The 27225-nt window shown below is 35.7% G+C and overlaps 1 protein-coding gene across 4 annotated transcripts in view; it reads right to left on the reverse strand.

Annotated features, from left to right (window-relative positions):
• ANKS1B (ankyrin repeat and sterile alpha motif domain containing 1B) overlaps positions 1-27225 on the reverse strand; it is a 413515-nt gene that overhangs the window by 181213 nt on the left and 205077 nt on the right. For all 4 annotated transcript variants that reach the window (XM_066319365.1, XM_066319364.1, XM_066319362.1 and 1 more), the window contains one exon: positions 11805-11911. In XM_066319365.1, the coding sequence (XP_066175462.1) occupies positions 11805-11911 (107 nt within the window). The remainder of the gene's footprint in view (positions 1-11804; positions 11912-27225) is intronic.

Raw genomic sequence — 27225 nt, forward strand, 5'->3', positions numbered from 1 at the left:
TGACCTCAGAGAAGACCCTTAGACATACTGTCCTGTGGATTCTCTATGGACCAGACTGCTTCTGCATGTCCTAGCAAGTGTTTTCTTTATTCTCTTTTCCTCTGAGTCTCCATTTCTTATTTTTGAAGAATGAGGTAAATCAGAATGCCTTTTAAACAAATATATATTTGAACCAAAGTTAGGAGATAGCGGGAAATCAACCACACAGGCAGTGAGAACAGAATTTTCTGATAAAAAACTTGATATTACTGAGAACCACAGATTTGTTGGTAGCTGGTTCTTTGGTAAAATATTCCAGTCTTGCTGCATAAAGTTATTTTTCTGAGCAGAAAGTGAAGACCTAGTATTTCTACAGGCAATAAAAAAGTACTTAAAAATCAGAATGTCAGGAAATAAAAAGCTCATGGACAGAATAGACACATTTCCAAATTCCAAGGGAGATGGAAAACAAAATAAAATAACTTGCATTGTCAAATTGTAATTCCTTTCTGGCAACAAGAGGGATGCCTAGGGAGTTCAGAGAAGCTAACAGGGTTATAATATTCATACTATATTTAAAAATGGATCAAGGCTAAAAACCAAATCAGTTGTCCAATCTTTTATCCTAATGCAGCATAGCGGCTAAGAACTGCTATTTCTTTTTAAATGCCATCTTAACTTTCTTCAAGAAGTGGCCTTTCTATGTGATTGAAAGGTGAGCTGTTTGGAGAGAGCAAACCTCAAAAAGTGAAAAAGCTGGGAAATAGTTATGAATAGTTCTGAAGAACAGAAGCTTTCAATAATTTCAGAGATTTAAGAGCTATAACCAGCTGCAAAAAATAACTTAATTTTTCTTAGTGTAAACTTCAAGATACTGGTGAAAAACATACAGGTTTTCCCCCTTCTTTCTAACTGCAAAGGGGGATTGTGCACAGAGGGTCCGCTAATTTTTGACTGCTAAGTAGGCATTCAGAGATTTATATTGAAAGGTCATTTGATAGGTATTTATCCAGTGTACTTTTACTCATGATATTCTAGCTTTTTAATATGTATTCACTTCTACTCACAGTAAAGTTAACCCTCCACTTCTGTCACCTGGACAAATACTTTGGCTTTTATATGTCAAAACTTCCATCTAGGTCTAGGTTTAGGACCAAAAAAAATTTCAAATAATTATTTTCAAATCAAAGACTTGCATCACAAATCTAGAGCATGTATGGTACAGCTTGCTTTAGCCCTTTGTTGTTCCCATCAATATTGTTATTAGAACCTTCAGTTTCCAATAATTCCAAAAAATACCATACAAGGTAAGAGCAATAAACATCTGTAATATGAGGTTTCAGTTAAATCAAGGGTTGCATTTGCAACAAGGGCATATGCCCTCAGTTTCATCAGTACTAGCCACTCTAAAGCAAATACTGTGTATTGCTGTATGGAGATTTTATTCCACATGCACAATAGTTTGGGTTAGAGACACAGAATAGGACATAATCCATAGTGAATAAAATGTTTGAAATGTTTACTGCAGTGTTTTAAAGACTACAGAAATAAATTAATTAGGAATTAAAGTAGCAGTTGTATTTCTTGTTTTATTGAAAATATATTTCAATCCAGACTGGCCTAAGAACCAGACCAGAGACCAGGTGTGAATTTCATTGTGTGACCTTGTACTTGCAATGAACAAAAGCTCTCTGTTAATTCAACCACTTATGCGTATGTGGAATAAAATCATAGTTCAAATACAGCAGCTTGTTTTGTCTACACTGGGCCTTTACATTACTTTCAGCAGATTTAAGAATGTATCTTTTGTCCCATGTAAAGAACATCAAGTTAAGAACATCAAGCTTTCTTATAACTGAGCTTGTGCTTTGACCCATGCGAAGCACAGGCAAAATTTTTGGAGTTGACTTCTGATGCACAGTTCTCAGCTTCTGAAAAAATTGTGACAAAATTGTTTCTAGCTGCATATACCTATTCTCAATTGTCTAAAGTAATAACTTGAAGTACAGTAACTTTATGTTTTCTAACTTGTTATAAACCAGTTTCTAAAATGCAAATGCATGCTCAGCTATATATGTATTTTTTTCTAATGTTCCAGATGAACAACACTATGCAAATGTACACCACTTCTGAATGAGAAAAGAAAGCAGTTTCGGGGTCTCATATTGTTTAAAATGACTATTGGGCTAAGGTAATAAAATTTAAGCAATGCAGCATTAGAAAAATAACAAAAGCTTTTATTTTAATTGCTAGTTCTTTGAAATATATACCCGTGCATACTCAAATCTCAGTACATTTAATGAGAAAGGAATTTGAGGGAAAAGAACTACTAAAAAAACCTATGATTGAAGAACTCTATCATAAGGCTTGAGAATGTGAGGGGTGAACTGAGGTCATCTAGGTACTGTAACACTCCAGTTCTTTATTTTAAGCACACGGGATATTTCATTGTAATGAACTACCTTTTTGTGTAGTACGTGTATGCACAAATGTGAATAAGTGTGTGTGAACAGACAGAATGGACAGCATGGTGATAAAGGCTACACAGGTAACACTGCTTTTCTCATTGCCAACATTAAAACAGATGCTGGGGTTTTGGTACCATAAACAATATGAGATTATGGTGTGCAGGAGTGATGGTTTCCCACCAATATGTAGGAAAACAAAAGATTTCCTAACTGAAGGACAGTAATTTCAGATACTCAGGAAATTTAGAAGCAGTCAGGCAAACTTGGAATGGCTTGCTTGCACAGAAATACTGGTACATCATCCTAAAACAGTTTTTAAATTGTAGCTTTAATTTTACTACCAAAATTAATCTTGTCTCCCTTGCTGAAATTCTAGTTGATTTTGACAGAAAATAATTTCTCATCTAAATGATGGGAGGGCACAATGTGTTGTACAGAAACCAGTTTCTTTACTGGTTTCCTTTAAATAGTTCATCTCCCAACTGCTGAGTTACTTCATTTAGCTTTATTCTCTTCCCATTACATCCTATTGCAGCATCCTTTATACATCCCATTTCCTCTCCACCAGAGTCAGTGCTAATGACAGTAATTTTCTGTTGCCAGCACCACCATACCTTTCCCTCTTCATTTAGGCAAAGGTTGTATGTTGAATGGTTGAAGACAAACAGTCCAGGAGGTTGGACATCTATCCTGAGGAAGAATCCTGTGACCTGACATACATATTGGTACTACATTTATATTTCAGTCATCTTCTAATAATTTATCATTTTTCAGAAGTTCTCAGAAATGATTGCTAAAGTATTTGGTATTCTCTCTTTAGTTTCTTCAGTCTTCAGACTATTCATCAAACATCAACTAAACTATACGATTCAGATATTCTAATTAACTAACTACTCTTTTGTTTGTTTGGAATACTATTACTCTCACTCCTCTTCCTCCAATTTCTCAGTGGTCTTCATTAACATTATACTTGACTAATTATTATATTTTGTTCTTAATGAAAAACTAAAATGGATTTTATCTGATTCCAACAGTGGTTGTAGCTTTTTAAATTGTCCTTTTAGTTATAACATATTGATAAAAACTTCTCTGAACGTATTCTACTTACACAGTTAATGATATTGAATTTTCTCTCCTATTTTTTTTCTTTTTGTTTATTTATCAATAATCAACAGATTATTTATCTGTTCTTTCACAATGCATTGTTTCCTTATCTCATATTGTTTCTGGGTTTTGATCAGCATTAATACTTGTTCATATAACTACTCAAGATTTTTTTACATCATCTGGTCTTCCTTCAAAAAGGACAACATGCCCAAGAATCATGTTCATTTCCAGTTATCTCTTTGTAGTCATTAATCTTTGCCTGAGCATTCCTTCATAGTCCCACCATGCCATTATCTGTAATCAAGCCACTCTGTACTGCTCTGTCCTTTAACTTAGTCAGGGAAGTCTGTAGTAGTTTGAAATTTATCTACTGTTCCAGATTCCATGTAATTGCTTCTTGTTGGACAATGTTGTTCTAAACCAGTAATATGCACAACAGTATACATGTTGCTTTGAGAATTTCTTCATTCTGTTTGTTTTTTAAACTTATTTTATTAAAAAGTATTCCCATGTGGAATAATTAGGAATAAGCTACAACTTCTTATTACACACAGGACATTAATTTTAAAACTGTAAATAGAACTGAAAATTGATTGTCCTGTGAATCTTCAGTTTATTGCCCTGAAGCATAAAACCTCTTAGATTTTCTGCCTTGCTCAATCTTTAAAATTTCTCTTACTTTAAAAAAAATGTTTGTATCTAGTCAAGTTTTCCATAACTTTCATCAGTTATCAAGAACATTGTAATACACATCACTTATACACAAACATTTCTAATTCTTGAAGATTTACTATTGTTACTTTTAGTCAACATAATCAGCTGGAAAGTTTTGGCCCTAAATAAATACATAGCAAGAACATTTTACTAGCATTACACCTGTTATTTTATGAGTTATTAAAACATCATGCCTCATTCACATTGTTAGAATTTTCATTCACTTTATAAAACTAGCTTTCAGATTAAATACTTGCTACTAGTTTCTCATAAAATTGCATTTAAGGCCAATAGCCAATTCCTCACATATGTAGTCTTGAAATACACCTCATTGGTGTTTGTACATCGAGGCCACTCTCTGGTCTAGGCAGACTTTTAGCTTAAACACACTGTTTAACATTAACATACTGTTAGAACAGACAGGATTGATTCCAGTCCTCAGGTATCATATTCACAGATATATACCATGAAACAGTGTCACTGTTAGTGGTGACAGTACATGTGATGGCTTTCAACACCTAGATTTGGCCCTTTGCTCCTACATTGCTGTGTACATTGGACAAGCTCTTGCTTCCAAGACTGAAAGAAAAGTAGCACACACACACACCAAGTCTCATTAAACTGAATGGCAGAGGTGAGTGCAAAGACATTCCACTCAAGATACTGGCACCTGGATCGCTGATCAGGAGTGCAGCCCAAAGTCCTGTCTCTCTGCCTTGTATGTACAACCTTGTATGGAACAACATTCAATTGAAGATGGCCAAATACTCCAGAACAACCAAAGAAACCCTCACCTAAAGGTTACCTTAGCAGAACCTAGCATACAAGCAGATGGACCCATCTCTGATTATACCATCAAGATACAGTTGCTGAGACAGGTTTAGATGAAAACATACTCCCTCTGACTCTAAAGGGATCCACCATATCAAAGATCTCTTATGCAAACCAACAGTCAGTTTGGAGGTGTGTTCCTTATGAATCAACCATTCAAGTGAAATACACAAGAACTTCATCTCTCTGTTGAGCAGTCATTACTGCCAAAATTTTCATTAAGTCCTCTATCAAATGCAGGATCAGTCCCCAGCCTGCAGTGCTGCGTTTTTCACACACACATATTACATATATAGATATATAACCATGAAGCAGATTCCTCTGAACTCCCTTTCCATGGGAGAATGAGCACTACCTCTCCATAGCTGCATGCACTCACACAGGATGATGCAGACTTGCCAGAGACTTCAAGAGAGAAAGACAGTGCAAGGTATTATTTACATACTGGGTAGTACATTATTAAGCCCTTCTGTCTCTTAAGTCGCTGGAGGAATATCATGGGCAGCACAGAGGCATTAACAGGAGCATGTAGAATGGGATTATTTGTTAGACCCACTGCCATTGCAGGATGACAGGCACATCTTCAATTCTGACACCCACCTGAGCTCGAATTTGCAGTTTCTATAGCAAGAATTCCTACTAAAAGGATAAAAAAGAAGATCTTGAAGCCTCAGGGATAGATGTTCTGAGGGAGCAGAAAAAGCTCTAATAAAAATAATTTTTGTGTTTTATTTTCAGTGAACTCTATATGAATTCTAGCCCAAACTAGAAACATCAAAAATTCTAAGTCTACATTACAGCTTAAGGAGATCTTCAGCTGTACCATCAACAGCCCAGACAGTGGTTTAGCTGATCAGATGCATCTACTTTAATTTATTCTCCAATAACTACCCTAATAGTTATTCAGCCACCCAGCTAAATTGCATTCTATGCTACATTGGCTTTAATGTCTGATTAGGTGCTTCACTTAGTCACCCACAGAAATGAATTTCGAGTCATCTGAGATGCTGCAAATGTACATTGCTTGGAATCTGATTGAAGCTCCAGACAGGTATGGCATTTTTTATAGATCTTGTACCATAAAGACCAAGCCTACACAGATGTCCCAGACATCTCAATTTCAATATGAAGGCAACTGATCATGGACCTAAACATCTACTGATGTGTAAATAGACATGCAATTGTCTATTTTTGGACTTTAAATCTGTCCCATTCTCTTTGAGCTAATGGAAAAAGTGGCCCGCCTGAGGACCTATAGGTGCAAAGGTTACTGGGGTGAAGGAGAGGAAGACTCAGAAAACACCAGAATGACAGTGCCACTTTACTCATGCAAAAAGCCAAGGCTACACTGGTACTGAGAGGAGCTAGGACCTCCACATTTTTAGTGTTAAGTTCTGTAGGTCTGCCACAAAACTAATAGTAAGTCCTGGGTGTGAGAGTGAGGCCCTGATGAGGGAACTGAAACTTAGGGTTCCAGGAATATATTCTAAGACCTTATTAGATGTGTAGTAAATCTTAAACCACAGCTTCCAGGGACTCTGCTAAAAGTATGGCTTGCTTGTATATCATCAACTTATCAACAGCCAGTTTTAGGGTTGCCTTAAACAGTTCTTATTTTCTGGGTAAACTACACACAGACAATGTCTTCTAAATCTTCTTAGGGTCCAGATGATGCATGAGTATCCCAGCGAGTCCCAGCAGTAGCCACTATGGGCCTGGAGAGCTGATAGCATGGATGCTGTGGCACATGCTGCTCCTAAACTGCTAATTAGGAGTTGGCTTCTGGAAGTTACCAAAGTCACTACAGACTAGAACCCTTTTCTAAAATTGGCCTCTTTCACCACCAGCTACATGGTTAATTTAAGAGAGGTGTTGGCAAACTGACTGAGAGTTTTTTAGCTTTCATCTAATACCTAAATCATCAATCTCTGCCCTACTCTGGTGGTCTCCACAAATGCAGGACTCGGAGCTAATGCACATAGAGATTTCCTTTTAGGTGCATTTCACTCTAAGGAAAAAAAATTGCTTCTGTCCTCTATACTTGAAACAGAGTTTGAGATCCTCAAAAGAGATTAAAGGCAAGAAGAATTACTATGTATTCCAGAGGAGCAGTTCCCAGGAATGATACCTGAAAGAAGAGAGTCTTCAGATAAACTTCAGCTAATCAACCTCCAGAACTACTGAAAAAAATGAAAGAAAAAAACCACAAATGAAGAAAGAGACAGAGAAGAAGGGAGAAAGAAAACCCAAAACTTAACTCAAAACTACATCCAAAGCAGCCAGCTAAGGGGAATTGAGAAGGCAGACTGTGCCTAGCACTGAGAAACCTAAATACTTTTGCAGGGAAGTTCACAGGATGAATACAAATACAGAAAATTATTAGAAGATCAAGAAATGCATGTCCAAATAAGTGGAAATTCAAGACATCTATGTTCAGTTTCTAGACTTGTATAATTTAACCTGTCTAGAAACACAGTTTCTAACTCTGTGTAATTTAAGATTCATTTCAGCTGCCAAAGCATGAGGAGTCTACAGCTGTCTGAGGAGCTCAGTGATATCCCACCTGAACTTGAGCTGCTACTCATGAAGGGTCTGGCTGTCTCTGGTCCTCAGAAAGATCTGTCAACTTTGTCTAGATCTGCTGGATTCCCTATGGTATTTCAATTGGTACTAGACACCTACATTTAAGCAATTGACTTGATCTGTTAAACATTGGGTCAGTCGGTATTTCAAGAATTAGTGCCTCTTGTATCAAATGTATAAGAGTTTTAAATCTGATCCTGCAGTCACTCTGTGTCTCAGTTTCCCAACAGTGTAAAAGAGAGAATTTAAAAAAAACCCAAACCACTTATGCAATACTTAGGCCATTAGGCAATGCAAGCCACGTAAGTACTCGGAGGGGTAGATATGTATGTCTTTTAAAAGCAGCAATGAAAGCCTAGACTGTAATGCAAATATTAACTGTTGATAGTGAACAATATTTTAGAATGCCAAAGATATAATAAAATGCTCCATATTTTTTTTGTTAACCCATTTTGAATGCTGGTCCCTGTTTTTGTCATAGTGTGTTTTATCAATCTTTTTAAGAGACATAAAAACTGCAATAATAAGTGATTAAATTTCAGGATATCTTAAATTATTAGGACAACCTACAAATAGACAGTCATATACAGTCCTTAATCAGAACTATTTCCCCCTGGGCAGTGATTTGATTGAACTGCTTTTATCTCTGTGAATCCAGAATGGAGTCTTTGATGAAGTTTCACAGTTGTAGAAAACTGCATGAAAGCTTTTAGTGACCTCGCACATTTATATATTTACATCTGTTTCTCTGCAAGTCAATTTTTTTTCTCAGCATACTAAGTGATGTAGGCTTGCAAGTCTGCATAAAATTATAGCTTGTCCCAGGGATATCCACTGCGTTCATATACCAAAAACACGCATAAGTTTTGTTACTGTTTATATCTAGTTTGTATACTGTGACTTATGACTGATTTAAATGTATTCTTGCACTTTGGAATTGGTTTACCTGTGAAATAGCCTTCACATTAAGAAACTGCAGTATCATCTGCATCTTCAAATACGAAGTAACTGCACAAGGTCACTAGAAATTTTTACATCTGAAGGACACTGCAGCCTATTGCCCAACAAATTATCAAAGTTAATGATGATTGCATATCCATGTACACATTCAAGCACATGTGAACCAAGTCTTGGGACTGAATCTGCCTGGGGCCTACTAAATATTTTGGAAGTGTCATTCCTGCACAACACTAACAGTGGGGAGTAGCTGCACTTGCTATATGCGCAAACATACTTTAATAGAAATAAATTATTTCATGAAAAAACACTATTTTTTAAATCCTACATTTCAATACATTTTTAAAACACACATTGATAAACTACTGAAAAATATTTATACTGTAAAGTAAATAGGAATTCAGCTGTTTCTTCATATAAAGTCCACACACTTCAGATAGGATAAACAAATCTTCCTTATTCTAACTACAGTCTAGTGAATAACTTCCTAATGCCCAAGGGAGACTAAACACAAGGACTTAATTTCCATGATATAATGAATGATTAACCATCGAATCTTTTCATCAGAAAATCACCTATTAAAATGCTTATTTAATTAATAGAATTTTGCTGTTGAGAATACTATATATGGGATATATTTGTTCTCAGATATATGTTATTCCACGGACTTTAATTATAACATTGTGATATTCCTTCTTCTGTTCTGAACAGCTAGTAAGACCTGTACTACTAAATCATACTTAATAGGAGTGTGATGGTTGTTGCTTAGGCAACAGAATGAATAAATGCAGGTCAGAATGTGCTTCCAGAAAAAACAAAAGCAGGAATATTGTACAGAATGAATAAGAAATATGTCTTAACTGATTTTTACTGCATTGAACAATTGGATTTCTTCAACACAAAGCAGCTAACCTATCTGAAACATTTAAGTTAATAAGATTTTAAACTCTAGTTTAATATGCAGGCCACTGTAATAAAGGTAAAGCTGGTTTGTCATATTAAGGGAGAATACAACATATCAAGTTTAGAATAATCTGAATTTTCCTCTTAACATAGCAGGTGTTTTTCCTCTCATTTTCTGATATACTTTTTAAGTTTAATTTTCCTTTTAATATTTCGGCTAGAATAAAAAATAGATTTCAAAAAAATAATTTAAATTTTTCAAGAGAGACTTTTCTTACATAATGCTGATATATTCAAAGGAGTGCTATAAAAAGAAATAGGTAGTTTAATTCAAATAAAATATAGGAAATATTTGATTTCTGGTAGACAAAACCTGAAATATGCAAAAACGTGATGAACACTGAAATCAATAAATTGGAAATTATAAAACTACTGAAACTATACATTTTTTTTATTACTACACAATTTCACAGCTCTTTTATTTTTATTGGATTTATGAGTCTAATCTTCTATTCAATGCATTCGACCTCAGATTGAACTAAGAGTAATTATATGTTTCATCTGTAATATATCAGAAAAGGCTTAAAATTACCAGCAAACACTGGCTAACAGAGAAGTATGCAAGCAAAACTTAATCTGCCTGATACATTAGAAGTTTTATTTGAACATTGCATAACAAAATTGTGTATGTAATTTGTATGTTTACATAACTACAGTAATAAGAGGTGTAGGAAAGTCATATAAATTGCCTGAGAACATGGTTCAGGCCCCTCCAGAGCCAGGGTATGACTGAAGAGCTCTCCAGGGCAATTGTCCTCTTGGGTGCTCATAATATACCTGTGGTAGGTGTACCCCTCTGCATTTGTTATTCCACCTACAGCCTCTTGTGAACAGTTTTCTTTTGTAACCTCTTTAAGACTAAATGATCACCTACTTATGTAACTAATGCTATAACATATATAAGAATTTGCAGTTACATTTTGGGAAACTGCAGCATGATACACTTTTGGGTTTTTTTCCCCCCATACTGCTGGGCTGACAGCACAGCTCTGTTTTAAAGAATATTTAAAGGTACAGATTACAATGATTTTTACTGATCTAAGCAAATGATCACATGGCAGCCATGTAAAAACAGGAAGAAATATCTACACTATTATAATGTGGAAATGGCAGAAATATGTCCCTTAATTTTTTTATCAGTAGTCCAAAGGCATATAATGATGTTGGCAAAATAATTTAAAGAGGAAAGACACAACTCATGTGATGATTTTATAGTTGTAATATTCATGCCATTTCACTTCTGTTTCTTATATGGTAGATACAAGTTATGAAAAGTTAGAATTGTTCCAAGATACACATAGATACTTAAAATATATTTTAAAGATATTTTAAATTATGTTTTAAGCCCTGATACTTTTTAAGAAATGCAGTCGGGATTTTTGGAAGAGGCTCAAGTAAGAGGAATACTGAAGGAGGTAGAAAAGCAATTATATAACAGCCTGACAAGTAAGCTTTTCTTTCTACTGTCAATATTCATTTCAGTGGAAAGTTTGTGCATGACAGGTCTGTTACCTTACACCACAGGTGATATTGTAAATCCTGACCTAACTAAAATTTAATTTCATTCAAGCATTCCTGATAAATGCCTAGAGTTAAAACACGAAAATGGATCAATTAATAGGAATGCATTACTTTTTCTCCCAGGGCATAAGTTTCAACAAGTGAATCCCATAGCCTGATTATCTGAAATGCAAAAATATTTAACCAAGACATCCAGAATTACTTGCAGAGAGAGCACACTTCATTAAATAATTTTCTGTTATTAAAATACCTCTCAAGGCAAGAATGGCATTGCATGTACTTTAATTATCATTACAAGTTAATGTTGAAATAAAAGTAAGAATCTGATGCACTGCAGAAAGGGGTGTTGGCAGTTTTTTCATACTATGAAAATCCTGCAATGCATTAAAAGAACTGTGCATTTTTCTTCTTTAATCAGAGGATCGATGAGGGAGAGAAAGAACATTAATACTCAGTTTTTATTTTACCAAATTTCAGGCTAGACTCTTTTGTAATATGTACAGTCTGGAAGTTTATAAAAAGGCTGTTTATATATTAATTTAGCTACACATAGGAAAGTGAAACACTAAACAGATCTTAGTGCAATGCAGAATAGCTCTAAGGTTTTTATGAGCACATAAGAGACAGACAAAAAAGGCAGCTACAGTGTATATACACAGCTATGCACGGAAGATTTCTTACCATGAATTGCACATTGTCAAATCCATTAGCCAGCAAGTGGTTTTCATACTGAGGTAGCCCAATATTTTCCAACCATTGTCCCACTGTCTGGACAGGGCATCGGGGTCCTGTAGGAGGGTGAAGAGGGAGGCGTTTAAGCAATGAATAACCATCCACTGGATAATAGCGGTAGTCCTGGGCTGAGAGGTGGCATTGCCACATCGTGTTCCTTGAAAAGTTGGTATCAAACGAGCCCGCCAGCTTGACAGATTAATGTTTTCAGCAAACAGAAAATTCAGAAGTAAAACATAGTTTTCTGGTCAGTATATAACGTAAGATCTGATCGCAGCTCTACATTTCTTGGTTATTAATCTTTACTACAGATCAGTACGTCATACAGTAGGGGAAAAAAAAAAAAAAAGCATATCAAGCTGTCAGCTAAGCTGTTCTCCGTTATATGTGATTGTTGGAATACTCCACAATGAGCAATGCACTGCCAGCAGCAAGAATTCTTTTTATCAAGTACTCCTACACTCATCAGTATGCAGCTCCATGCTTCTTGCTCCCCCTCGCTCGCTCCCCTTCATTACCCAGCCTAGGCTACACCTCGCATTTTCAATAATAGCCATCAGATAAGGCAGATTTTTTTTTTTGTCTGCAAGCTGTAAGCCTGCTGCTGCTGCTTCCTCCTACACACCCATCCAAGCGTCAATCTTGAATGATGAGAGCAGTCAAAACAAATGCAGAAAATAGCAAGATTCAAAAGCAACCTAGAGCACTTAAATTTGAATAGAATCTTCATACAGTTACGCTTTACATTTCTATTTGTTGTAGATTTTTACATTTCACGAGACATTAGGAAATGCAATGCTTAAAGCATAGCCCATGGCATGGTTCACTGCGCCTTCCCCTTTCCCCTTTTAATGTAAGATAGGTAGTGGTCTGAATCTCTGCTTATATAATAGCAAAACCCTTTAGGAATCAATAATGAATACATTTCACAATTTCTCTCGTGTAGTACAGCAAAAGACAAAAAAGGCACAACAATTCTAGTCAAAGTAATTAGATTATCTGCATGATTTCTTCAACTGTAAAATATTATAAGACACAAGAAAACCTTCATGCCAACATATAATAATTCAAATTGAAAAGGTCACCATTTCAAATGAATAATTAAAAGAATAAAAATGTAAGTTTATATCCTTTCTTACAAAAACATGAATGATAGCAAGTAGACATGTAAGGTTCACAAGATTTCCAGAGAGGATTTAAACTTTATCAACTATAACAGAAAAGAAAAAAGATTATAAATTTTAAATGAGTGAAAAATTCATTTTCTGCATAAGAAATTAAATAACTCATCGTGTATTTTCTATCTACACTTCATCATTGAGACAGTTTCTCTCGAGATGGAAATATTTTATTCCTTTGTTCTGAAAGGAATATTTACTAAACTTTTGCTTTTCATAAGCATATGAAAGGACTTAGAGAAAAAAGGCAGAAATAGGTATACTGAGGGTACAGTTCTAGAAGGAATCTTGTCAGTGGTGCTTCATTTATTGAGCACATTAACTACTTTTTTTGTTTTTCTTATCTATTGTGAATCTTGAGCAATGACCACTTCTAAGGAGGAATTTAATTCCAGGCATGAAGAAATTATAGATATTTGTCAAGGGGGTAATATGAGACTGATGGTACTACGGCAGATAATTGTTTCATAGAAATCCAAACCTACAGTCTGACCAACACATCAGATGTATCTTCCAGTGCCACACAGGAGGTCCCTGAGCAGTCGCAGAACAGATTCTAAATATATAGAATTAACAATATTTTTAAGAGTTTCAGTTCCAATCTAACTAGTCCTTGGACTAAAGTGGGATGAACTTTCACTCTGATATTGCTGCCTGGATTTGCCAAACATCTCATGCAAACCAAAGTCCATTATAGTTTTCTAGAATAATTTTAGTTGAGCATAGAAGATCTTTCATGAAGTTGGAAAGTTGCCTAAGGTCTCTTATTGGAACTTCTGAACTATTCTGACTATTATTACAGGTATTCTTACTGACTTGATAAATTTACTACACCAAGTATGAAAGGTTCATTATGTCTTAAAAGAATACTGAGCACTCACCAGCACTGGTAAATCTGCAGTTGTCAAAGGAACTTTTAAGAGTATTCTAATTGCTGAATGTACTTCAAATAAATGAATGGATGATTAATTCCTTCTCAGAGAAAATAGATATGCCAAACTGATAGGAAATCTAGGCCTCACAGAGATAGAAATGCATTTGTTCACATGTCTGCAAATCATCCCTATTTTGAAAAGTTTTCTTTACTATGAATCAATATCTTTGTATATAGACAGATCATAATCCCTTCAGGATTGTGCCCAGGCATGAAGAAGAGTAGGCTACACTGAGCTGAAATATAGGGGACTTCCCCTGAGCAGGCAAATTCAAAAGGCTGGGCAAGCTCTTCAGCGGGCAAACTGAGAACGAAGTTATCCTAAACACAGTGAGAGTTCTATAATCTCTGAATTTCTCTTAGTTGACTGAGAATTAATAAACTTCTTTGAAAAGGATTCCTGATTCTGTCTTCCCCTTTCCTCTGTAAGCATAAAAATTGATATCAGAAAGAGATCTAGTGAAGCATAATCCCTTTGAATGGATTATGCATGACTGGCTCCTGTATTTCCTATAAATGCAGAGACACAAATGTCTCTGCATTGTGTTCCCCAATACCAAAAATTTGCTGCCCACAAAAAGGCACACACAATAATCAATACACTAGTTTCATGGTCAAACTGCTTCTTCCTCACCTTACTATAAAAAGCATGGAAGCTATGCTACCAGAGATGAGGAGTGCTTGGCTCAATGCCTAGCAACAGTGTAGGCAAAATTCAGTTGCTGAGTGGCTCCCCAGACACATTTCCTCATGTAGCTGTTGGTAATGTGTCTAACTGTCTCCATAGCTCCAGCCCTGGATGATTATAGCACTGCTGCTCCCACCGTGCACTCTCTCCTGCTCTGTCCTTTGCCAGTATAACTACATGTCTGAACCCATCAACACAACATAAGGTTGCTCAGCAAGGGGAAAGAAAGTGAGGAGAAACTGTCGGCTTGCTGCCTAGTCCTCACCCCTGACTATTGTCTCATTGCTAAAGTATCCTGTTATCTACAAGACTTTTCTTCCTTCCTGCTTCCGCCAAAGGTTGTAGCAAGGCAAAGGCAGGCACAGAACAGAGCCAGGACTGTTTGGATTAGTGATCATGTAGCTCTTTAAGATCTCCAGATGTTTAGCCAGTTCAGGTGTTTTACCTCAGGAGGGCTGCTTGGGCAGTTTTTCTGAGCCAGTGCAATGTGAACCCAGAGCAGATGCCCCTGCTTTGAGACTAAAAGGCTGTCTCTTGACTTTTTTAAGTCTATGACTCAGTGCCAGCCCCAGCAGTGTGCTGCTGCAGGTAGTGCCTACACTTTGCCTATGCATAAAGCTGGTGCTGACATTGAAAGCACCATGCAGACTGTATGAGATGGTCTCTTCTCAACATATTTACGCACTATCATGCTTTCCTGTGATCTCAAAGGACATAAATTCCTTGATAATCCTTCTGTGATACCACAATCAAAAAAGATGTACCCATTCCTACAAGGGAAAGCTGACTCTTAAGTCTCTTACAGAGATAGCAGTACTTGGCTCCTTTTTCTCCAAGGCAACAGAAGAAGCACACTGAAGCGATGTCTGCAAGAAAGATGCCATCTGGTATGCTATACGATAATTTCTACAAGACATCTTGTTCCCAATGGGATTCAGAATATGTTTATTGTGGGGCTTGGAATTGACCGAATCTGTGATATCAGAGGGCACATGATTTTAAACATGTTGTAAGGCAGATGTGCTCTAAATGCTAAGTAATTTAAGGGCCTCTCAAATTTATTTGTTCTACCATTAACAGTATGAATTTTTCTTGATATCTCTTTGTTCTTTGACTAAGAAGAAACTGCAGTCATTACTTGTAGAGGAGGTGTTCCCTCAGTCATTATGTACAGACTATTTTAAACAATTCTTTTTTGATACATCAATACCTGTTAAACATTGCTAAACACTTCTTGTGTTAAGGAATTAAAAGGTGGAGGATTTTAGTAGTGACTAGTAGTAACCAAAAATTTTCCGAGTAGAGAATATGAAGGAATGAATCATTTAGGTAAGCTGGCAGGTAAGTTTAGCAAAGCTGGAGAAGAAAATGATGTTAGAGTAAGTACTGAATTTTTTTTAATGAAAGTTTCCAGCCTTATATAAATCTAAATGGGATATAGTTTTTATATTTATGATTTCACACAGATATACAGTTAACTGTCTACACTGTGACAGAACTTGTGTAACAGCAGTTAGCATGGCAGGGTGTTCTAGTCAATAAACTAATCTAATGTATGTATTTTTGAGAGGAGATAAGGATAGCTAGGAACAAGATGTCATATGAGAAAACCTATGCCTATGTTGTGGTTTGAAAGTAAAATGAGTGAGAGGCTCCAAGTCAGAAATACAATTTAATGAGAAGAAAAGGGAAAAAAAGATAAAATAAAATAAATGCAATAATACAAAAAGACCACTGACAGAGTCAGAATACAACCTGAGCAGGGTGATGGAAGCAGTCCAGGCAAGGTGGTCTTCCTGAAGCAGTGAGCCTGTAGAAAGGTCTGGTAGCTCTGGTCCTCGGGGAATCCAGTAGATAAGGGCTGCCTGTACTGTCCCAAATCCCAGATTATATCCAGGTGAGAATGCTTGGCTCCTCCCCCTGGGCGGAGCATCTCACAATGGGATGATGAGTCATACAGGAGGTCCTTAATGGCCCATTAAAGAGAGAGAGCTCCCAGAGGGAGTTATCTATGAGTCCTGCAGCAAGGCATTGATGGGCCATTAACTGAAGGCACCCCAGAGGGAGGGGGCCTGGGAAGAGGCCAACTGCTCCAACAATTGGATTCATCAGTTCATGAAGATGGTGATAGAATACATCCTATACTACAACCCAGGACAGCCAAACATCCAGCACACCACTATAATTAAAGTTTATTATGGGAGAAGCAGACCAGCTTCCAAGGAAGGTATGCAGGATTCTGGTTTATCTTATGCATTTCAGTTTTACTATAATGTAACTCCAAAGGCTTAGCGATTTTAAATGATATTTTTTATAAAACTCTGAAAATAAAAACGAATGCCTTGCATAAAATCTGTAACTTCTGTCAGCAACCTGGCTCTTTGGATAATGATGGCACTGTGGATAATAATATTTGGTGATGCTGAATATTTCTCTGAAAGTGATTTTAGAGACATTTTTCATGACATATACACAAACAAAACAAAATCAACAGGGACAGCTTGAATTTAAGTAGCATTATCTAGTATCTATGATCTAAATGTTACATTCCATTGCTTATGTGCGGTTCAGAACTTACAAAAATAGCTCTCAGATCACAGCTAATCAAGCTAATGGAAAAACCCTCAGTGACTAGGAAAAATCATTCTCAAAGTTCTTTTCTGATTTTTATACCAATATTGATTATAACTCTACATTACCACTGTAGAAGTGCTGTATCTTTAATAACTATAACCTCAAAGACAAGGAAAATTCATTTTACTTGACAGATGATTTGTCAGCAGTGACCTGTACTTTGTGAACCACACTGGCCCTTCTACGAGTTTGCATTTCTGATGGTTGATGTATTATTTACTCAGAAAGAGCTCAGTCAAAGCACTCCACTATATCATGAAACATACATTCATCACAGACACTTCAAAGTTAGAGTATTTTTCATGTTCAGTTGATTGCTTTGACAACTTTAATTTAGTGTCCTTCAGAACGCACGCTGTTCATTCAATGAGGAGCAGATCTTATTGGAAAATTAAAATACCTGTTTTCTAGAGCACAGCCACTGGATTCGGACTCATTTCTATTCAAGAATGTCATTACCATAATGCAGAGAAATTATCTATCTATCTATCTATCTATCTATCATCTATCTATTTCTCTCTGGTATTTGGTAACATATATTACCATGCAGCAAGACTGCTTGAGATGTAGTTAGTCTTTCCAGATTTTGATTTTCTGTTTTAAGTTTATAGATTTGGGGGATAATTTTTTCAAAAGACACTGGGATAATCAAATAAAGATATAATATAGCATTGCAACATGCATGACTTCAAGATGTATATCCTTGGCTTACCCAACAGAAATACAGAATGCAGCCTATTGAATCACAAGGAATTAGTGAAGAACAGATAGATGCTTTTCTGCAAGACCACAGGATCAACTGCATTGGATCAGAGCACAGCTTCATCTAGCTCATCTAGTTTCATCACTCATCAGCTTCAATCACAGTGGCTACTATTAGATGATTACAGAAGAGCTTAAGCATAAGATGGACATCCAGTGATCCCTTCCTAGCATTTTCCTAGTTTCCATCAAATTGCAGCTAAATGTCTTTCTGAAAGAGAAAGTATCTTTATGCTTAATTTTCCTTTATGTATTTTTCTGACAGTTGGGTGGTTGATGAAATATGGTCTAAGCAAGAGTCATCCTTACTCTGACTTCAATGGAAATTAATATTTTCTGAAAAAAGGAGTTACTGTCTCAGAGCAATTCCTGTCCTTGTCTTGGGAAGTTTTAGAGGATAATAGTAACACTACACTCACCACCTATGAGTAATCATTTTCACTGCTTTCATCTAGAAAGGAAAAAAAAATCCCTTGAAAATTTACATGACACCATGACCAATCAAAATATTTTACTTAATTCAGTAAAAATTTTAGACTACTGTTAAAAGCTAGTACACTAGCTAGTGTATATATATAAAAATATATATACTACATAGTCTTGCTAAAAATACTAAGAAAACTCAACCCTTTATCCTATAATTCCTGGCACCATAAACCTAAATTTATGTAATTTCAAATTTGAGCAAATCTTTTTACAGCTCTGTGCTAAGCAACACTGGACTAGCAAACAAGCAGAACCAGGTAACAGGAAACTATTTGAAGAAAGTGCTCAAAAAAAATCTGCACAGAGATATCTCAAGAAGTTAAATACAGCTGTTAAAGAAATTATTTCATAGATTTCATTCTTGATTTCATAGACTTCATAAGTGCTGCAAGGTCCTGTGAAGAGCTGTGGAAATGAGAAGCATGTACTGGCCCATATTTTTGAAATTCTGAATCATGAAACTACACATGATGGAAGATTAAAGATTTCTCCTGAGGTTATTTTATGAATCAGATTCAACCTGAGACAGTGTGGCACTTTTCTTTCTATTTGCTTTTGCCTAGCTAGGTTCAGAGGCTTCCTTGCCCCCAGTACACCAGATTTCAGAGTTAACATCTCCTTTGAACAGCTGATCAGGTGAATTCTCTTATCTCCTTCTTATTCTTTTAAACTTCATTTTATAATTAATTTTCTATGCTCCTTGTTTATCTCACTTCTTATTCTCCTTGTAAATTAGGGTCTTTTGCTCTTTTGTCATCCTTCACTTTCAGCTACTACAATTTGTTGTTTTGTTTCACATCAGTCTTTTTGCTTTTCTAATTTTTTTCTCCCACATCCCCTTTTCAAATCTTTTAAAACAGGTTTAAAAAAATCATTTAAAAATTACATAACGTATCTGAGATTAAACTACTCCGAAATTTCTTCAGAGTTAAGATTAGGTTGGATTTGGTGTTTCAGGTAATACTTCAGTGGTCACTGGAGCGTGTCATCAGCACCTGGCTTGGCCCAGTGGGTGCAGACATCTCCTTACTTTTGAGGAAACAACTATCCATCTCTGCTTCCTGACAAAGAGTCAGGTTCTCAACAGGAACTTGCCTTATTACATACAAACTCTATAACCACCTTCTGTAATATTTATCCCCTGCTTACACAGGCTCTGCAGCACCACAAGAAAACTTCAGCATCTTTCAATGAATAATAAAGACATTACTTGAGTGGGTGGCATGCTGGCACAGCTCTGGCAACTCACTGGACTGTTTGCATATGGATGAGCTTATATAAACCCAGCTCATTCTGTCTGTGAGCTCCCTCATGGAAACGGGTCTATTCTCACTCTCCCACCTCTGGAGCCTGGGGTCTTGTTTCAAGAATCTGTGTTGATGCTTACAGCACTGCAAATACCTCTCATGGCATTATACTTAGTCCTGCATGGCTTTTTGTTTTAGAAATTGGAACGATACAAACTCTTCAGACAAGTTTCATAAAATGTACTCCAGGAATCATTCCTTACCTAGTTCATTTGTCAAGGCAAAAGGATCTCAGCTTGAGTTCAAGTGCTCCTGCAGGTACAGCTTAGCTGAAAATGGACTCATCAGACTAGTTCCACCAATATTTTATAATGAATATTGCACTTTCAAGATTATTTCCTATACTACAAAGCAGATCAAAATTTGAGGCAGTTTAATAAGCAAACCCAACACCTATATGTAGTCTCACATTTTGGTTAAGAGCTGTTTAGCCACATTTTTTGGTACTCATTTCAAAATTTTCATGTACCTGGATTTTCTTCTTGCATAAATTTGAGAATGGCTGGGCTCTGTATAAATGCCATATTGATATGCAAATAGGGGGATTTGTGTACTGACAAGATAATGTATCCTTTAGAATTATGTTCAATGAAATGCTTCAAATAGCCTAGCAGAAAACAAAAGTAGCACAAAGTAACTGATAGGCCATTGTACCCTGTAACTAGAGAAGCAAACAGCAGAGTTTGTAAGAAATATTTGTCTAAAGTCATGCATGAAGTGCAAATATTATCAATCAATAATAAATACAATTTAGAAGTAGCTTCCAGAACAATTCACCACTTTAGACTAAATGCTATTTTTAGCATTTAAAGGAAATTCATATTATCAGTCAGTAATTTAACCACAGCCATTCTCAGAATTGTAATAGTGCAATAACCTAAAATAAAAAGGATATTAATATTAATAAAATGTTAATTAATTTATTAATTAATTAATAAATTGAAATATTAATTAATTTATTAATATTAATATTAATAAAAAAAGCAAGGGATAAAAGTAGAAAATCAGTTTTGTGAAATTCCTGGTATCATGAGTTACATTGTAGGGGTGGTAAGTAGTATATAGTAAATAGTTTTCAAAGGATGTGAAGGCATTCCAATGCAGTACTTTCCTGAATACAGGGAAATGAAACAAGGAAATACAGATCCTAGCATTATAGTCATGAACTCACGTTAGCAGTCTGGGTTGTAAAACTAAATGAATTCACTTTAATAAGTTCAATATTCTGAATTGCTTCATTTTCTGCAGGTGGAATGAAAACTAGAAACAATTTGGTGTGCTGCAAATTCTACAACAAGTCAAAGATTTTTCAACTAGTATGTGATGTTCTTGTGAATACTTAATATGTGACTACTAGAAATACAAATCCAAAGATTCTTATCTATTTAAATCCAAGGACTACTAGAAGGAAACATGAGTGAATCAGCTGAACTTTCAAGAAACCATTATTAAAACAGTTTTAGTAGACTTAGATCTCTATAATATTTATGAAAGATAAACTTCATCATAGTCTCACTTGCACATCTCCAACCCTAACATATTTCTGAGAGTAGCACTCCTATTATTTCATATGAAACACCAATAGAGATACTCAATAAAGTTTTAGAGATTTGCCACTAGCAATCATGTGTAAAAATAACAAACTGATTACTAAACCCTAATCTGTAAAAGCTATTTTGGAATTTCGGAATATTCTGTCACTTTTAAAGTATTTTCTGGCCACAGGCTGTGAAAGCCTCATTTTTCATCAGATATTTTTAAATCTACTGATGTGGATTTTTAAGTCCATTGATGTGTATTCTGCATATATATTTTCAATCTGGTATTGAATTTGATTCTACTTTAGAAATAACCACTGCTTAATTTAGTCAAATAAATTGAATAAAATATTAACATACCTAGTGGCTACATAGTTGCAAGGTTCAGATTAAAACAACAAAGAAAAAGCTGAACCTAAACATGTGGTTTCTAAAACTTTCAAGTAATCTGATAACTTTTTTCTCAACATTTATCATGGCTTGAAAAAAAATCTCTTAACCTCTGGAATTAAAAGTAGGATGATTATTAGAGCATTATAGAATGAGGGCATCATTGACTTGTTAGCAGCAACCACTCTGGCACTAACTTTGTGAAATCCAGCTGAACTGTTTTATTGGAGACTTCCCCAACACCATTGTGGTATGGTAGAGAAACAGGCAAGACCTCAGTCTTACTGGAAATAATTTGAAAGTGTTTTAATCTTTTTTTTTTTTTCAAGTTCGGAAATCTGCAATCTTCCTTTTTTGATCCTTTTATCCCCTATCTAGGTTGGCAAAGCTCAGACATATTATATTCAACCCCGTGGTGGGAAAAAGATACATTCCATACAGTTCAGTTACTTCAGAGATTGGTTTGACAGAGGAGAAGATTGACCAGGGGGAGAAGATTGCAGCATTAACACCATCCTCAGAAATGTTTTTAAATCCACTTAAGAGTTAAGGACCCATTTACTACCAATAGAACCCAGAAGGTAAAGTGAGCAATATTATTTTTAAACAAATTTCATTACCAAATAATTTCAGATCTAGCATGATTTGGTTTTATCAGTGGGATTTTTGTAAGGTTAGGCCATAGGCAGGTATACCCAAACTTTTAAAGTGAGAACAACTTTTATTCACTTACTTTTGATTTTCTGTAGAGTAACATACAAGGTTTTTCTAAGCACTGTCCCCAAGCATGCTTAAACATCAGACTACTGAACTCTCCATTTTACTATTATTTGTCAGTATTTCTAAGCTTCATGCCCTTGAAAGTCAATGAAAATCTGATTTTCAGAATTTTGTATTCTGAAATATACCGTTCTACACGCTGTCTTAAGACAAATATTAAAGTGCATAGCTCAATATCATGACATATCAACATACATATTTTCTTTATAACTCAATATCTCTTGCTTCTTCTAAAAGGAAATTATATAATGTGAGAATATTTTAAAAATGTTGAAAGACGTCTTTAATAACAGTGGTAAGTACACTATTTGAATTTCCTTAGATTTAAGTAGCATTCAAACTGTGCATTAACTGTTCATGTCTGTGGTCACAGAGACTTCTTTTTTTTCACCCTATTTAACATTAGAATGGATGAAACAGCTATTAGTCTAAGAACAAGATAAAAGAAGAGATGGTAGAGTTTCAGCATGCATTAGTCCTCTCTCTAAGAATAAGTATTTCTAGAAAATAAAAAACCTTCAGATCTAAAAAAATTTTCCAAAGAAGAATACATTGTTTGTATTCTGTGAGGGGAAAAAAAGTTTGGTTGCTCAGAAATAACAGTACAGCAGGCCAGACTGCAGATGGTTTAATTTTTATTTTTTAAAAGGATAAAATATCAGTATTGAAATAGGACCTTAATTTCCTGTGCTGTTTCAACAGCACATTACATCAGATGTGTAATTTCAGTGGGAAATACCACTGAAAAGTCTCAGCATATTAAATCAGTCAAAACTACATGTCAATCCTCCAATTAAAAGAGAGTTTGTAGAAGACTCCTTTGTTTAAGCAGTTCTGTTGCAGATCAGGTCTGACAGCCACTACACCAAAATTGACAAGAATTAAGCTATACATTTACTCTCTCATGGATGTCAATATTTATGACATTTATAGTTCCATTTTCCTAGCTTTCTTAGTTTGCTATCAATATTCTCTATTCCTTCTAGAAGACATATGCCAGAAATCATTTATCCATGTCTGTGAATATGACTGAATTGCTTTGCAACAGTTTTGGAAAAAGAAGTCTAACACTGAACACAAAAAGCATGGACAGAAATAAAAGGTAAATATTGACTGGCACTTACAGAGAGAGTGGAAATGTAAAAAGAAAATGTATCAGAGTCAAAGACTACTCTGGTAAATATGGTCCAATGACTTACATTTTTACTCTATGTTCTGAGTCTTCCGTTGTAGTGGGCTGTTTCAAACAAAATTTGTGTATGAAGAACATAGAGCTGATCATTACATTTGTGACACTACAGGGTAAAATTTGTAGTATAATAGGAATACTTGAGTATCAGAAACTAAAATAAATGCCTGGAGCTTTCTGAATGCAACTCCTATTGCATTTATTTTAAAACATATTAAAAAGCTTTACAATCGTCTTGCAGTTTGCCTAGTTTCTGTAAGGTATATTTTGGGGTTCAATGAAACATTTAAACAGATGTCTTTTTATCTCTTGTTTAGTTTTTTATGATGTAGAAGTAAAAAGAAATTAACCCAATATTTGATGGCTTCTGTAGAATTTGTATGATCTTTAGGTGAGTTCAGTGACTTTATAATCCAGATGACTGCATACACTTAAATTGCCATTCAAATAATTTGAAATGAAGATATTATTAATAAAAAATAGGAAGATTGCTATGAACAATGCAAGGGCAGAAACGCATATGTGAAAGCACCAGAAGAGACAGTGCCTCAAAGAGTTAAAGGCAAGGTCTGTACTGATAATCAAGGACACTGCTGGCAGTGGTAAAACACTAGGGAATATGTTCCTGTCAAGAGGAGGAGTGTGCTCTGATAAAACTACGGCTCAAACAATTTATGAGCAGAAGACTCTGCACTACAGCAACAACATTATGGCACATTGCATATGATAAAAATATTTTTGTTATTCCAAAAGCATGACCTAAAATATCTAAGAAAAGGAAGCAAAAACAATGAGTGCCACTGTAAAAATTTTGGAGCAAAAGGACCATACCACAGCAAAGGTTGATTCCTAAAGTTCTGTGAAAAAATAGTTTGCTTTTCCTAATCAAAAGGAACCCAACAGATACACTAAGAATGCAACAGTCAGCCTACCACAACACACATTAGCGACCATGGGCAAGCAACTTGGTCACACACACATGCACACCTCCTTGCTTTTGGGTACTGGGTGTGACAGGCTCCATACGAGCATGTGACTGACTGAAAACTGTTTTACCTAAAAGAAGAATCTCTTCTACCTTCTGAAACACTCATATTGACTGGTTATGCAAATTCCCCCCAGCTGTTCTGCCATTGCAAATTAAAATTCCACATTCACATTTCAGTTGTTGATAGGATACAAGGAAGGGCAGAACCAAACACAAATGTGTGGCTCTCTTTCCTAAAGAGTTCAAAGGCTTCCAGCTTAGTAATTTCAGTAATTGCATATGAATTTCGTATTGAGGAAGCATCAAACAGCACTGGGAGCAGACATCAGCTGCTGGAGCTGCCTTGTTGCATCAGGTTCCTCTTCTACCAGCTAGAGTCAGATTCCTTCTGTCAGATAACTTCTTTTGCCATCTGTGATGCTATAGGTCTTTGAGTCTTCAAAGGGAAGTTGGGAGAGAAGTGATGTCATCCTTATTTTACAGTCTAGTTGTCTGGCAAAATTATACCTATGTGTCCCAACCTGAAGGCTTAAGAGGTGTCCCTCTTATAGTGAGAAGTCTCATGGCTCATTTTGTTAAATTCTATTAATTAAGTCCGCTTTGTCAAAGCTCTTATTTTAACCAAATGGAGATTTAAAAAGGACAAGGTAAATGCAAAACAACGACTAAATTACAAAAAATATATATACTTCGAAGTCTATAATGTACCACTGTGAAATCTGCCTTATGCCACCATGCCTACACATATCCAATTAAAATTCTGCCTTAATTAAGTACTTATATTTTATCTGTTTTCAGCTCTTGGAAGAGGGAAGATATTAACAGCTTTGGAGGAAAATCACTTTGCCAAAACTGCAACCATATGGCAGCAAACAGAAAAGGGCCTGCCTAACAAGGTTTCATTTGTTAAAAGGAAGTTTGACTTTTGAGTGAGTCTATTAGCTTTTATAGGCAGAACCACACTAGGGTTGATGAAGGCTTCATGTCTGAGCAGTGGCAGTGGAACAGGTGAAGACAGAGGAAATCAAGCATGTAGCTTCAGGCAGTCAAGGCAGTCAAGCCCAATTTCAATTGTGTTACAGCTGTAAAGGGTGCAACCTGAACCCTTACTCTTCTCAGCCAGATTTTTTGGATATGGCCCCACCTGATTCCATCTTTTCCTAAGCTGGTGAAGTCATGTCTACTTTATTCTCCCAGTCTTTGTGCTCAAAGTAATTTCCCTCATAAATCTGAAAAGTAAAAGTTCTTAAAACTTTCCCCATACTGCAAAGGAGAAATCATCAATAATAGCCTTGGTCATATCTGTAGAGAAGTTAAATAAAGAAAATAACTTTTGTATAATGACTCTCTACAACTTTCCCCCTGAAATGGAAGATTTGAGAAAGAACACTACAAAATATATTGGAATTCAGTGCTCTGTGACCTACTGTCAGTCCCTGGCATTAAATTTGGACAACATGACATTGAAACACAAATATACAGTGGGCATATTGAGAAGCAATAAGGTCTTGTTTGTACAAAAAACTTGACGTAAAGTGGAGTTGTAGGTTTATTCTGAATACAGCACAATGCAGTCCAGTCCTGCTTTCAAATGAGATAGAGGTAGTGCAGTCAACTCACACATAGCCTTCAGTGTTCCAGTGCTTTCTGGTTTAAAAGCAGCCCTAAAAAGAGCCAACTCGTGAGTCTCTGAAGCTGTACACATGAGGATACATACTGCTAAAGTAAATATTCCACAAGATTTGCTAGCTTCATTGAAAGTCTTTTTTTTAAATGTGGTGTGATTCTGTTTCATGTACCTTTTCCAGGAAAAAGCAACATTAATCTTTGAAAGGTAAGCATTCAGGCTGTGTCATTGAGCAAGGTTTGTAGCCTTGATATTGATATTAAGACATAGATGTTGCATGTGGTGCTAGGATTATCTCCAAGCACAGGAAAAGGCACTGCTCTCACAAAAGGGCAACACAAAACCCTGTAAAATACAATCTTCCTAAATGCAATGAGAATTTTGTTTATTTCAGCTGCAAGAAAAAGACTTGACAGTATATTTCAAACTAAAATTTTAGATCAAGAAAATTAAGACAATTCAGTAAACTCTACCCTGTCTGCCTCTAGGTGGAACAATGAGGGCACTCAAGGGTAGGTACATGCTCAGCTGACAAAAAATATCCTGACTTGACACAGCAACTGTTTAGTGCATTTATGGACAGCATCCAAAATAGAATTTATGATTAGTAGAATTATAAAACTATAAATCACCCTCCATGTGCTAGAACATATTTGACAGAAGTGGCTCTCTCAAAAAAATAAAATGATTTTTGACTATTTTGAAGTGGAATGACTTTCAACAATTATTTTCTTAAACATTATTTTAACTGCTCTGATTTGAAACAATTTTAGCTTTAATCATGATGATGATATGATATCCATTACCCATTTTAGTCTTGTTTTTCTGAAGTAGATTATTTTTTGATTATTCCCTTCCAAGTGATTTGC

The sequence above is a fragment of the Sylvia atricapilla genome, chromosome 5 (assembly GCF_009819655.1).
Source record: "Sylvia atricapilla isolate bSylAtr1 chromosome 5, bSylAtr1.pri, whole genome shotgun sequence".
Lineage (NCBI taxonomy): Eukaryota > Metazoa > Chordata > Aves > Passeriformes > Sylviidae > Sylvia > Sylvia atricapilla.